The following is a 13,402-nucleotide window of genomic DNA, read 5'->3' on the forward strand; positions in this document are numbered from 1 at the left end:
AACGTCGTCTCAACGTTGTCGCAAAGCCTGGCAAACCGGGGTCAGAGTCGGAGGGCAGAAAAGGGGATCGGTGTGACGTGTATTTTCCCGGCGTGATCGGCTACGGTAATCCGACACTAATTTCGATCCGATCGAGAACCGTTCTCAGATATCGCGTAGATTTCGCGGATAACACGGCTGAGAAACACGCGGATCTTGGGCTACGATGGATGGAAAATTAACCGATGAAACAATGTAATCTTTCTTCCCATTCGAAATTATTATTTCTCAAAAATAAAAGTTGCGACAGATATAATTTCTTTTTTTTCGATTAAGAGAAAAAATATCGCTTCGATGATCCGTCTTTATTTTCATAAATGCGCGCGTATACTTGGGTTTCGTTAGAAGATGAACGCCAAGGGATGTATCTAAACGAAAGATTAAGCAGAGAAATTAGCATATCGAATAAATCACGAAGTGAGTTATGCGCATGAATGGAAAATGACGCTTTTATCTGGAAATATTGCAGAAAATATCGTAGAAATTAATCATTCCAGAAAAATTTTTTATATTTCTAAAATCTACGGATCTTTTTTTTCATTATTGGCAAGACAGTGAAATATTCTTCTTTCTTGTGTATTTTTTTGCCAGTGTCCCCTTCTTTCTACTACGAAAAAGAAACCTAATGAATTTCTTTTTTTTATTAGTATTAATCTTCCTTCAAAAAGTTTTAGTTCGATCAGAAAAATTACAAGTTTCGATAGATTTTGTAAAAAAATTTGTAAGAAAGAAAGAATGAAAATTGAATCACTTTCCCTACATGAGGGAAATTCGTCGTTGGAAATAAATATTGAAAATTTTCTGGCCTCGCCGCGTAAAATATCCTTCGGTTCCGAGTGATTTTTAAAAATAATTTTAAAAAACTTTTAAAATCGCATCGATTAATCGAGAAAAAGATTTTACGTGTACCAGTAGATGATATTACGCGAGAGAAAGAGACACGCTTTGCATAATTCTCGCGTAATTACGTCGGTTGACACTTGAGATGCGGCGAGATAAATTCTTAAATGCGGTTTGCTAGTTCGTTGACCATTATTACGTTGTCCCACGAGCACGGTGATAGGACAAAATGAAATTCCTCACACCTCGTGGCGTATCTCATTCGCCCTTCCTTCTTCTTTTCTTTTCCACGTAATCTCTCTCTCTTTCTCTTTAATACCATGTACATAAATACTTACTTACGTAATCGTAAAAGTTTATCCTCTCTTTCCGCTCGTATTATCCAAGATTTTCCCAAAGATATATCGATCCCTTCGATCGAAGAAAAGATCGGGGAGCAGGTACACCGATTCGAGCATGTCTCTCGACGCTTTATCATCAACGGTTCTAATATCCTGGACGAAATTGGCGGACGGTGAACGATGCTGACTTTTAGCGAATATCGGTGAGCCTCTAATCGTTGGAAAACCGTAAAACGCTTCGAATGGAAAATACGAGGGCAGCTGGAACGACGATGGAAAATAGTTGGACTAGTTGGAGCGCTTCTCGCCACGGCATGCGTGTAATAACGAGAGAGAAATTAATCAGGCTGATATATATATATCGATACTCGTGCGAGCGGAATTTTTCTCGAAATTTTTGAATCGTCGAATCCGTTTCTCTCTTTTTTTTCTCCTATAAAAATATTGGGTTGGCAACTAAGTAATTGCGGATTTCAGTTGAAGTTGACGACGACCTAATCAAAGCAATAATCGATTCGGATCGTCACAGTACAACTCGTGAGATTGCAGAGAAGCTTCGTGTATCGCATACATGCATTGAAAACCACTTAAAACAATTTGGCTATGTTCAAAAACTCGATACATGGGTTCCTCACGAACTGAAAGAAAAGCATTTAACGCGACGCATTAACAGCTGCGATTTGCTAAAGAAACGTAGTGAAAATGATCCATTTTTTAAACGATTGATAACTGGCGATGAAAAATGGGTCGTTTACAACAATATCGAGCGGAAAAGATGGTGGAGCAGGCCATGTGAACCAGCTCCAACAACATCGAAAGCTGATATTCATCGAAAGAAGGTTTTGTTATCAGTTTGGTGGGATTATCTATGGAATTGTCTATTTTGAACTCTTATCACCCAACCGAACGATCAATTCTGTCGTCTACATTGAACAACTAATGAAATTAAACAATGCGGTTGAAGAAAAGCGGCCCGAATTGACAAATCGAAAAGGTGTTGTATTCCATCATGACGATGCAAGGCCACACGCATCTTTGGTCACTCGGCAAAAATTATTCGAGCTTGGTTGGGATGTTTTGCCACATTCACCATATAGTCCTGACCTTGCACCATCCGATTACTTTTTGTTTCGATCTTTACAAAACTCCTTGAATGGTAAAAATTTCAATAACGATGATGATATCAAATCATACCTGATTCAGTTTTTTGCTAATAAAAACCACAAGTTTTATGAACGTGGGATTATGATGCTGCCTGAAAGATGGCAAAAGGTCATTGATCAAAATGGGCAACACATTACGGAATAAAGTTATTTAGTTCCATGAAAAAATTGTCTTTGATTTTCTAAAAAAAATCCGCAATTACTTAGTTGCCAACCCAATATATATCTCGTTACACGGTTTGCCTACTCTCGTCGATGCGTCCATTATATATCTAACGTCTCTGTCACGTTACCCGTGAATCCGCAAGTTGTTCTCGCCAGGCAAATTGGATTGGAAAGGTAAATTATTATCAACGGGGGAGAAAAAGGAGGAGGAAGAAAGGGAGAGGTTTATTTTACCGCTGTGACGCGTTAATTTCTCTCGGTCGGCATCGCGTGATTAAGATTCGTCCCGCGTCGCGAGCCGCGGCCGAAACGAAAGCCGCGTATCCTAATTAATAGGGATGAAAGATACGCGTTGACTCGATTCTACGGGGAGAAAGAAAAAAATGGTTAAAATTACCGTACCGAGAGAAAAGAATGCGTAATTAATCGAAAAGTGGGTCAATAGTTTCGTGAGAATTGAAAGGAGGGGCGTAAGATTGCTCTGATAATCCGGCGTGCTTCTTTATTAATTACACTCAGGAGTAAGCCTGAGCACTTTTCTGGTTCCACGATAATTAGAAAGATCCTCTTAACGATCTCTTAATAGTCGAGAGCTTTTAAGGAAGCACGGTTTGTCGTTGCTTCCTCGAACATTTTAAGAAAATCTTAGATTAATCACCAACCATCTCCGTCTATTTTTCTTTCTTTCGTCCTTAGATTCGTTCTAATCTCGATTTCTTTCGCTCGTATCGAATTATTATAAGTCAAATATATTTTAGATCGAATACTAGGAGACGAGATATATATATATACGATTGAAAAGGAAAAATTCTCGTCCACTTTTTCGCATTCCTCGAATTCTCGATCAAATCTGTCTCCCTCTCGGCCATTCTCGTCGACAAATTCACCCTCATCTGGGAGACACGGGAAAAGGCGCGTTCCCGGAGAGAAAAGTGTCTCCGCCGCAAAGGGAATGCGAGTCGAAAAATCATCTGCCACTTGGCGTAACCGCACAACTTTCTAAACGAGATGACTTTAAAGCGAACGATTTCCTCCGTCGTTGAAATATCTTACGATCCGTCGTATCCGCATTCCTTACTCGTTATAGAATTAATTTATTCGTTTTCTCGCGGAAAAAATCTCGCGTCGGCGTTCAACACTGTCTTTCTTTCGTTATATCTGTTGACATTTTCTCGAGGAAAAGTAATTGGTAATCGCGCGGTTTGAACGACGCGCAGTAGTTGAACGGCGACATTAAACGCGAAGAGGATACTTTGAATACATCCCTCTCTCGCGTAAAACGGTGTCGTAATTCAATTCTCGTAGGCACGGCCCCGCCCACAATTTCTCTGAAACGTGAAATTTTCATACGCGATGTTCCATTTTCCTCCAAGCATCCGTGCCCCGACACCGGCAAAAGGGAACTAGGAATTCCAGCGGCTGTTTTACGGGAACATCAATGCGCGACACGCGATATTTACATTTGCACAGGCAGCTTTAACGCACGTATCGTTAGCTGGAGACCGCGTATAACGCTTTGTGTCGTTTGGCTGGCCGGATCCGCTCGAGCAAGCCGCGTCTCGCTTCAATTCATCTCGAGGGGGCCAATGGGAGAGGCTCCTCTTTTGGAATAAATGCGCCCGTTTACGGGAACCACCGTCATGGCCGTGTGTTATTTTCAGATTTTGCGCCGATTGTTCGTCTCCGCGCACAACTTCCTCTTTCAAAGGAACGCCGAGCTAAGGCGCATTGTGCGCTTCCCTTTCTGAATCATCCGGAATGGTATGAATGATGACAGGACCGTCAGCAAACTTTCGACGGTTTTCAATCTTCGGTGGAAAATATTCTCGATGACAGCTCGAGAAAATCTTAACCTAATTTCTCCCTCAAACGGAATGTTATTAAAACCGTTTCAATTTTATCGATTTTTTCTTTCATCGACATTTTCGCCTCATTTCATATTCTTCGTTTCTTTTTCAATATATATAAATTATATTTTTGTACAATTATTACGGAGCAAAACTCATCATTGTTCTTTAAAAAAGTAGATAGGAGAAGAAAAAGAAAAAATACGGCAAGTATCTCGATTTCGTATTCTTTTTCAATATATATATATTCAATATATATAAATTATATTTTTGTACAATTATTACGGAGCAAAACTCATCATCGTTGTTTAAAAAAGTAGATAGGAGAAGAAAAAGAAAAAATACGGCGAGTATCTCGACTCTCCGATTTCGTATTCTTTTTCAATATATATATACAATATATATAAATTATACTTTTGTATTACGGAGCAAAACTCATCGTCGTTGTTTAAAAAAGTAGATAGAGGAGAAGAAAAAGAAAAAATACGGCGAGTATCTCGATTCTCCGATTTCGTATTCTTTTTCAATATATATATACAATAATATATATAGATTATATTTTTGTACAATTATTACGGAGCAAAACTCATCATTGTTCTTTAAAAAAGTAGATAGGAGAAGAAAAAGAAAAAATACGGCGAGTATCTCGACTCTCCGATTTCGTATTCTTTCTCAATATATATACAATATATATAAATTATATTTTTGTATAATTATTATGGAGCAAAACTCATCGTCGTTATTTAAAAAAGTAGATAGGAGAAGAAAAAGAAAAAATACGGCGAGTATCTCGACTCTCCGATTTCGTATTCTTTTTCAATATATATATACAATAATATATATAGATTATATTTTTGTACAATTATTACGGAGCAAAACTCATCATTGTTCTTTAAAAAAGTAGATAGGAGAAGAAAAAAAAAAATATGGCGAGTATCTCGACTCTCCGATAAAGCTAATAATTAATAAATGACGGAACATCTGTTTGAAAAAGCAGAAAACGCTAGCTCCACAAATCTCGTGGAGCTAGACTTATCGCGACGAGATCCCCTCGAGCCACTTGTAAAATCTCGATAATCACACGCAGCAGCAGCACCAGCACCAGCGCCGCACTGTTGGCGCGTGCACACGCCCGATCCATCGACCGAGCATGCATCTATAATTAACGAAGGTGGATCATTTTCTTGGTCCGAGGGCTCGATCGATGCTTTCACTCGTGTGTGGAAGAGGCCTGCGAGAGAGAGAGAGAGAGGAAATGACGGAGCGTGACTTACACCGTTTTCGACGAAAACTTTGCCGGTATAAAGGGAAAACTCTGCGGGATATTTGATCCCACTCCGACTCGAAAAATTTCCCACGGAGTCGATAAAATCGAACACGCTTCGCCTCGTCCTCCCCCTTTTTATTTATCGTTGAATACGGCTCGAACCATCGCCGTTTCTAAAATTCTTCCAGAATCAAGCTTCCATTCACTTCCGTCAGATATATGCACGTTTCCAAAGAAAGAAAAAGAACGAGAGCTCCTCGTGCGAGAATAAATAGATGTATAATAGATCGAAAGTTTTAACGAAATATCGATGATAATTGACACGAACAACGATCAAAATCGAAATATTACTAGTATATAATCACTTATATATCATGAATGGTGTTTTTTTTATCGTGTAAGACGCGTATAACATAAAGCATGTTCTCTTCTCGTATTTATAGTAAAACTTTACACGATTCTCTCGTGTTATTGTATACGTTCATTTATAAATTAATTCCGTTCCTTGGTTGTTGTTTAATTAAATCAAATTATACGTATACAAAGTGTCTCAAAGTATATAATTCATCGCTATATCGAAACAAGTATTAATTATCACGTCCATTTCGAAATATTAACACGTAATTAATACGCAAAAATATTTTGGATCGAAGGATTCATTTTGTTCGATTCAAAAAAACATTCTCCTCTACTTAATTCCATTAATTAAATTAATTTATTCGGAACATCTATCGTACCACCAATTTCAATAATTCTTCGATCATCGATCTCGAAACTTTTCCAATTCCTTCTCATTCGAAAAAAAATCAATATCTCGAAAAATTAAATAATTCTAATATATATTATTCGTGATAAAAATTGAAATACTGGAAAAATTCTTTCAATTTTCTTTTTTTTGAAATACCAAACTTTTATTCGTCTTCTTTCCAAAAAAAAAAAAAAAAAAAAAGAAAAAAAAACACGAATCATGGGAAAAATATTTTTCCAACGACATTTTTTTCTTCCTCTCGATCACGGATAAAAAAGATGAGGGGGAGTGGAGTATCGCGAGATCGAATAAAAAATCGACAAAAATGTCACGGGCGATATCCGGAAATTTGGCCTGCGTTGTCCCGTGAAACGATCTCTATCCCGGAAAATTTCAACGTCTGTTGGCCGAGAGATAATCCTTGTTCTTTCGCCCGGATTATCACTTCCTAGTCAAAGAGGCTTGGGGGGACTAGGATTTGGAAAATGCCACGTACCGCGTGTTCGATTTCAATGAAAATCAGAGGGAATTTAACGATTTCTCTTTTCAAATCCTTTCTTAAATAAAGAGAGGATGTTTCTTGAAAGTTTTGCAAGATTAGGAGATTAGGAGATTTAATTATTCAAGTTTTTAAAACGAGAAATGATCATCCTTACTTATTTCAAAGTAATAAACGACGTTTATGGTTAAAATTCGATGGATTTCTTTTAGAGACGTATTTACATGCGAAAGAACCGATACTAGGGATCAAGAAAAATTCCTTTCAGGAAAAACGGTGAAATTTGCAAAATATACATTTCCATGGAGATTAAAAAAATTTCATCGAAATGCATAGAAATTCCCTGTTTAAAAGAGAAATCGTATCAAACTCGGGAAACGCATACTTTGCGCGAATGCATGAATCTTCTCCCGAAGGCAATAGGGAGCTTTTTATAAAATTAAAAAGCTACCTATTCCGCGTAATATTCCAATAATGCGTTTCGAGCAACCAATTATCAAGATTAAGAATTGCAGGAAAGCCAAATACAAGTTTCCTAAACTGTACATCATCGGATATATCTGTGAAATTAGATCGAAATAGCTGAAAGATTAAATTGTTATATCCGAGGACGAAAAACATTTAAATCACGTTTAAATGGGCAAAGATAGAAAGCTTGACAGCTCTTTGAAGAGATCGTATATTTCTATTACACGTTTCTATTATACTAATTCGATGGAAAAAGTTGGTCGATCGTCGAGGCTATATTTTTCTCACCGAATTCGTTCTTAATCCTCGTATCGAACAATAATACATAATGCGAGAATACAAAATCTTAACAAACCGCTTAACAATCGAATACCGATGAATCGATTCTGCGTTTTTTACCGAGTTTTTTATTCCCTTTCTCGATCGGTTCCTCGAGGAGTTAAGACGGGCGTAAATTTTGCACGAGCGTAATATGCGTATACCGCGGTCGATAAATTCGAGTACACGAATTACGGCCGATGGAAGATGGAGAAACGAGGTTCGCTATCCGCGAGAATTTATGCACGCGCGATTTATGAACGCGTGTATACAACGTTCGCGATTTGAAACAAAATTTTGATCAACGTCGAATAATAAAAGTATTTCGAAATGGTGGTGTAAATAATTTTGCTTTTCGATGTCTCGTTTCGAATTCGTTTCGAATCGACTTGGCGTGAAACGAGTTTTTCGCCGAGAGAAAATGACAATTTGAAAATTGATCGGGAATCTAATGGCGAATCTAAAGGGGAAGGGCGTTATTGGAAGGAGCGAGGATTTATTGGGGAAAAAGGAAGGCGTCTGGACGCGTCTGTGCTAACAAATTAAACGCGAAAATTACCATTGGCTCGTGATTCATCGGTAAGAAGAGAAGCTACTTCCGGGTGGTATCCGTCGCGTTTGTGACTCGCGTTCCGATAAGATTCTAATTAAGGAGACTTATCGGAGGTCGTCTGCCTCTACCTCCGCCCCATTTCCTATCCCCACGCTGCCCCTTGAAGCGTGGCCTCACTTCCGGAAAACCGTGACTTTTTTCCAACCAACGATCGCCCGGCTTGCCAGATGCATCCATCTTTTAACGGCTTGCTCGACGCGGTTGCCTCCATCTGTCTCTCGGATAAAATCCGTTTCGCGTTGCTTCCAATTTATTCCTGATTCCCATCTTCGAGCATCTCCGTACCTTTGAATCCGAAATCACTTTCTTCTTCTCTTCCTCTCCTTTGCGAAATATTCTACGAAATTTGGCGAGTCGATAAACCGTCTGGATCGTAAAATTATAGGATCGTGGGTGGAAGAAAGCGGTCCAAATGCAGGGAGCAGGTAAAATAAAAGTCTCGGCGAGGAAACTCGTTGGTACGGAAACTCGGGTTCAGATAAGGGGATATCAGCAGGGAGGCATTGAACCAGCGAGCATCTAAAAAAAAAAAAAAAAAAGAAATATTAAAGAATACAAAAGATCGTTTTCCCTCTAGGTCTAGTTCTAGTTCTATTCTCCCGTATCTAAGGCGTCGTCGCCTTAACATTCCGCAGACGACGACGACGTTTCGCCGAGGTAACGAAATACGAACTCTGCCGCTTTCTAAACAGGAATCCTTCTGTTCCCGCCTCGTGTGCGCAAATCGACACGCATCCTCCTTCGATATAAAGGGATGAACGAGTTTCGCTTATTCTCGAGGAATTTCATTTAAAAGTTTCCTCCTTTGTTTTTTTGCTTCTTTTCTTCCGTTTGCGATCTTCTTCCGTTTTCGTCTCTTTTTTCTTTTTCTTTGTTTACTTTATCTTTGTTCTTTTACCGACTCGTTATCACCAAAATTTCGTTATTTCGTGTTATTTACCAAAATTTCAAACGACTCGGAGTTCGAACATTATCGATTATCGCGTGTTTTCCAACAAACCGTCCAATTAACCGCGCTTCGACATTTATTTAATTCGTTAGTTGGTCTGGAAAGTTGGCGAGGTATGGTTTCCAAACGTTGCGACGTACACTTTTTTTTTTCTCGAGATATAATCGTCATTTTTTTATGGAAAAATTCGAGCAAACTCAAAGATCGATCGATCGAGCGATCTTTCCCCCTCTTCTCGAAACGAACTAATTTGAACGACATGACGGACTTTGAACTGTGGAATTTTCGATCGAATTGCGAACCGTTGTGGAATTTTACAGCCTCGACGAATACCGTGTCGCGCGAGATTCCATCGACCGATTCATAAAATTTGCATTACATTTTTGTTAACAACTCCTTCCCTATTTTCCAATCTTGTGCATTTATTTGTCCATTTTGTAGTTTATAAACCGATCAACTTTTCATTCTCGTTTCATTGTCTTCCCAACTCTGTCTACAATAATATTCCTACAATAATTGCTCGAAAGCTAGAGAAGGAATAATAAATCTATCGAGTTGAAAGAGGAGATACTTTTAAAAAAATATTGGATTATTAGTTGGCAACTAAGTAATTGCGGATTTCAGTTGAAGTTGATGATGACCTAATCAAAGCAATAATCGATTCGAATCGTCACAGTACAACTCGTGAGATTGCAGAGAAGCTTCATGTATCGCATACATGCATTGAAAACCACTTTGGCTATGTTCAAAAACTCGATACATGGGTTCCTCACGAACTGAAAGAAAAGCATTTAACGCAACGCATTAACAGCTGCCATTTGCTAAAGAAACGTAATGAAAATGATCCATTTTTAAAACGACTGATAACTGGTGATGAAAAATGGATTGTTTACAACAATATCAAGCGGAAAAGATCGTGGAGCAGGCCACGTGAACCAGCTCGAACAACATCAAAAGCTGGTATTCGTTGAAAGAAGGTTTTGTTATCAGTTTGGTGGGATTACAAAGGAATTGTCTATTTTGAACTCTTACCACCCAACCGAACGATCAATTCTGTCGTCTACGTTGAACAACTAACGAAATTAAACAATGCGGTTGAAGAAAAGCGGCCCGAATTGACAAATCGAAAAGGTGTTGTATTCCATCATGACGATGCAAGGCCAAACGCATCTTTGGTCACTCGGCAAAAATTATTGGAGCTTGGTTGGGATGTTTTGCCACATCCACCATATAGTCCTGACCTTGCACCATCTGATTACTTTTTGTTTCGATCTTTACAAAACTCCTTGAATGGTAAAAATTTCAATAACGATGATGATATCAAATCGTACCTGATTCAGTTTTTTGCTAATAAAAACCACAAGTTTTATGAACGTGGGATTATGATGCTGTCTGAAAGATGGCAAAACGTCATTGATCAAAATGGGCAACACATTGCAGAATAAAGTTATTTAGTTCCATGAAAAAATTGTCTGATTTTCTAAAATAAATCAATTACTTAGTTGCCAATATATAAAAATACGCTCGATAGAAACACCAAAGACGTACGAATCGTAGCCTAAAGGACTTTATCTCCATCCTTGAAACGCTCCTCCCCGATATTTTCACAAATTGGCCGCGCGTGAAAAATTCCTCGCCTCCTCTCGCGGTGACGTTAATTCACCTCAGCTCGCGCGCTCGCTTCGATCGTCGTATTGTACGGGCACGGCGCGTTAATTGTAACCTCGAACGAACTATTGTGCGTGCGCGAAGCCGATAACCGTGCTTGATTGCGCGATTAAAAATTAAAGCTTGGCGCTCCGTTCCACACCCGCTTCCGTACACACTTTCATCAAGCTGCTTTATCTCCCTTTACACCGGACTGCGTCGCAAAAATACATATTCTCTAAATTCAGGTCATTTGTGAATGGTCTATTCGCGGGATTCGAGAACGAAACGTCACTGCGTCGAACCCGTCCATGCTTTATAAAAGAGCATTGAGCACCATCGCTCGAGCACGTTCGTTTCTTTAAACGCGTTATTGTTTATACGCGCCGTGTAAAACGATAATGATCACGAGGATGGAAACTCGGCTTTTTCTCGTTTCCAGGTTAGCGCGTGCCGGTTCAGAGGTGGAAAAACTTGGGGGCCCGACGAGTGACGATTCCGTTTAATGGACCGTCTTCCGTGACACAGCCTTTTTCTCTTTTATTTTTCACGCTCAATTTTCAATTATAAAACACAACTTCGCGAGATGCGAAGAAAGAACGAAGGGTGCGTCTCTTTTTCGCGCCGCGTAAATAAAAAGGCGGAGTAAATCGGGAATAAAAAATAACAAATTCCGAGATATCTCTTTTCTTTCGTTCGCGAGAAATGGTCGAATCGTCGTCGGAATTCTGGAAATATTTCTGAGCCGAGCGAAATAAAGTACTCGAATCGATGAAATTTTTCCGTCTTATCCGACGGTTATTCGGGTGTAAAGCTAAAGTAATTAACGTGTGCTCGCGCGATACCTAAGAAAAAAAAGAAAGAAAAGGAAGAAGAAGAAGGAGGAGGAGGAGGAGGAAAGAAGCAGCCAGTTTCTCCGTTGAAAAAAGGAGAATCGCGCGAATATCGAGCGACAGTTTGAAAAATAAAGGCATTATGCGAGCGTTCCGCTCGGGATGATAATTTTTCAAAGGGTTTCTCGCGTGCCGCTTTCCCTTTTCGGCTCGTCGCCGTTCGTTTTGCGGAAGAGGCTAAGGGGAAAAAAGTCGAGCGATGGCGACGACAGGTGAAACACTCACACCTGCCCGCTCACTCCATCTATCCACGCAAACTCTCCAACTCTTTCTTTCCTCCCTCTCTCTCCCTCCCTCTCTCTTACCACTTTCTTCCTTTGTTCGTTCCCTGGCTCCCGACCAGATTTTTCTAGCCCGATGAACCATAACGGTGGTCAACGCCAAGAAGATAAGCCCTTCCTTCGATCGTTTCAACAGGCTGCAACGATTCTTCTTCTCCTTCTTGTCCAACCATCTTCATTAACGTCGCTGCCACCGATTCCAATCCGCGATAATTAATCGAAAAGCGTGTCCCGTTCTAAATCTTGGATCGCGCCACTATCGTTCCTATTGATTAATGCGCCAATCACATTCCCTTGGTGAATACAGATCGTTTTACATTATAACCAGAAGAAACAATCTCCAACGAGAAAAATTTCTCTGTTCGCAGATCCGTTCGAGATGAAACGATTGCCCCGGCTCTTTCTTCAATTCTTGTTCCTCGCCTCGATCGTGGCCTCGAGTTTATCAGCGTCGACGAGGTCTCGGGGGAAGAAGAAGGTTGCCATGGAGGTGAAAGACTCCAACATATGCGAGATAAAGGGGATGCAGGCCCCCATGTATTGTTACTGCAACAACAACGAGTTGAGAAACGCAACCGACGCCACTTGCGTCATATTAAACCCGTTCACCAACAGCGACCCGACGTGGAACAACTTCGACTCGCAGATCTACCTGCAAAAGCTCAAGTTCGTAGTGCGGACGCCCAACGGATTGGATTATATACCCGTCCAGTCGCTCGCGCTGCTCAAGAACTTGCAAATTATCACGATTCAGGACGCAAGCATCAACGTGATCCCGGAATACGCGTTTTCAAACCTGCCCATCATCACCGAGATCAATTTAAGCAGGAACTCCATCTCCACTCTCAAAGTGCACGCGTTCGCGAATATGAAAAATCTGACCATCGTTTATCTCAACGAGAACAGGATCACCGAGATAAATAGGTAAACGCTTCTTTCTTTCGCTTTGTATCCATCTTTAAAAAAAGAAAATTGATCTTACCCGCCTCCTCATTATTCTCCTTATTTTCCCTTTTAGCAGTATAACGTCGTGTACTCCAATCTGCATCTAGTTATTCATTACTCGCGATATTCACGCCCGGATCGATACTTCCAACGCTGCGAATCACCGAATTTCGTCCCCACACCGTGGATATTCCATTCAAATTCCTACTTTTATCTAAAAAGAATAAGATCAAAAAAACTTGAAACGTTTCTTCGAATCTTTCGTAATTCGTTACGATTCGAAACTTGCGTGTGACTCGAGAACTTGATCCGTGCGCGTAGATTGAATTTCGCGAATCCGTGGGCCAATCACCGAGTTTCTCCAGCCAAATCGAGTTCG

General features: G+C 39.9%; 1 protein-coding gene and 1 long non-coding RNA gene across 4 annotated transcripts in view; one reads left to right on the forward strand and one right to left on the reverse strand.

Moving 5' to 3' along the window:
- LOC724269 (connectin) overlaps window positions 1-13,402 on the forward strand; it is a 190,043-nt gene that overhangs the window by 112,276 nt on the left and 64,365 nt on the right. For both annotated transcript variants that reach the window (XM_001120061.5, XM_006567352.3), the window contains exon 2: window positions 12,447-13,002. In XM_001120061.5, the coding sequence (XP_001120061.2) occupies window positions 12,458-13,002 (545 nt within the window). In that variant the 5' untranslated portion in view covers window positions 12,447-12,457. The remainder of the gene's footprint in view (window positions 1-12,446; window positions 13,003-13,402) is intronic.
- Window positions 1-13,402, reverse strand: part of LOC102654831 — a 158,365-nt gene that overhangs the window by 70,960 nt on the left and 74,003 nt on the right. The gene's annotated exons all lie outside the window — the stretch shown is intronic.

Source organism: Apis mellifera, linkage group LG9, assembly GCF_003254395.2.
Source record: "Apis mellifera strain DH4 linkage group LG9, Amel_HAv3.1, whole genome shotgun sequence".
In the NCBI taxonomy this organism is placed as follows: domain Eukaryota; kingdom Metazoa; phylum Arthropoda; class Insecta; order Hymenoptera; family Apidae; genus Apis; species Apis mellifera.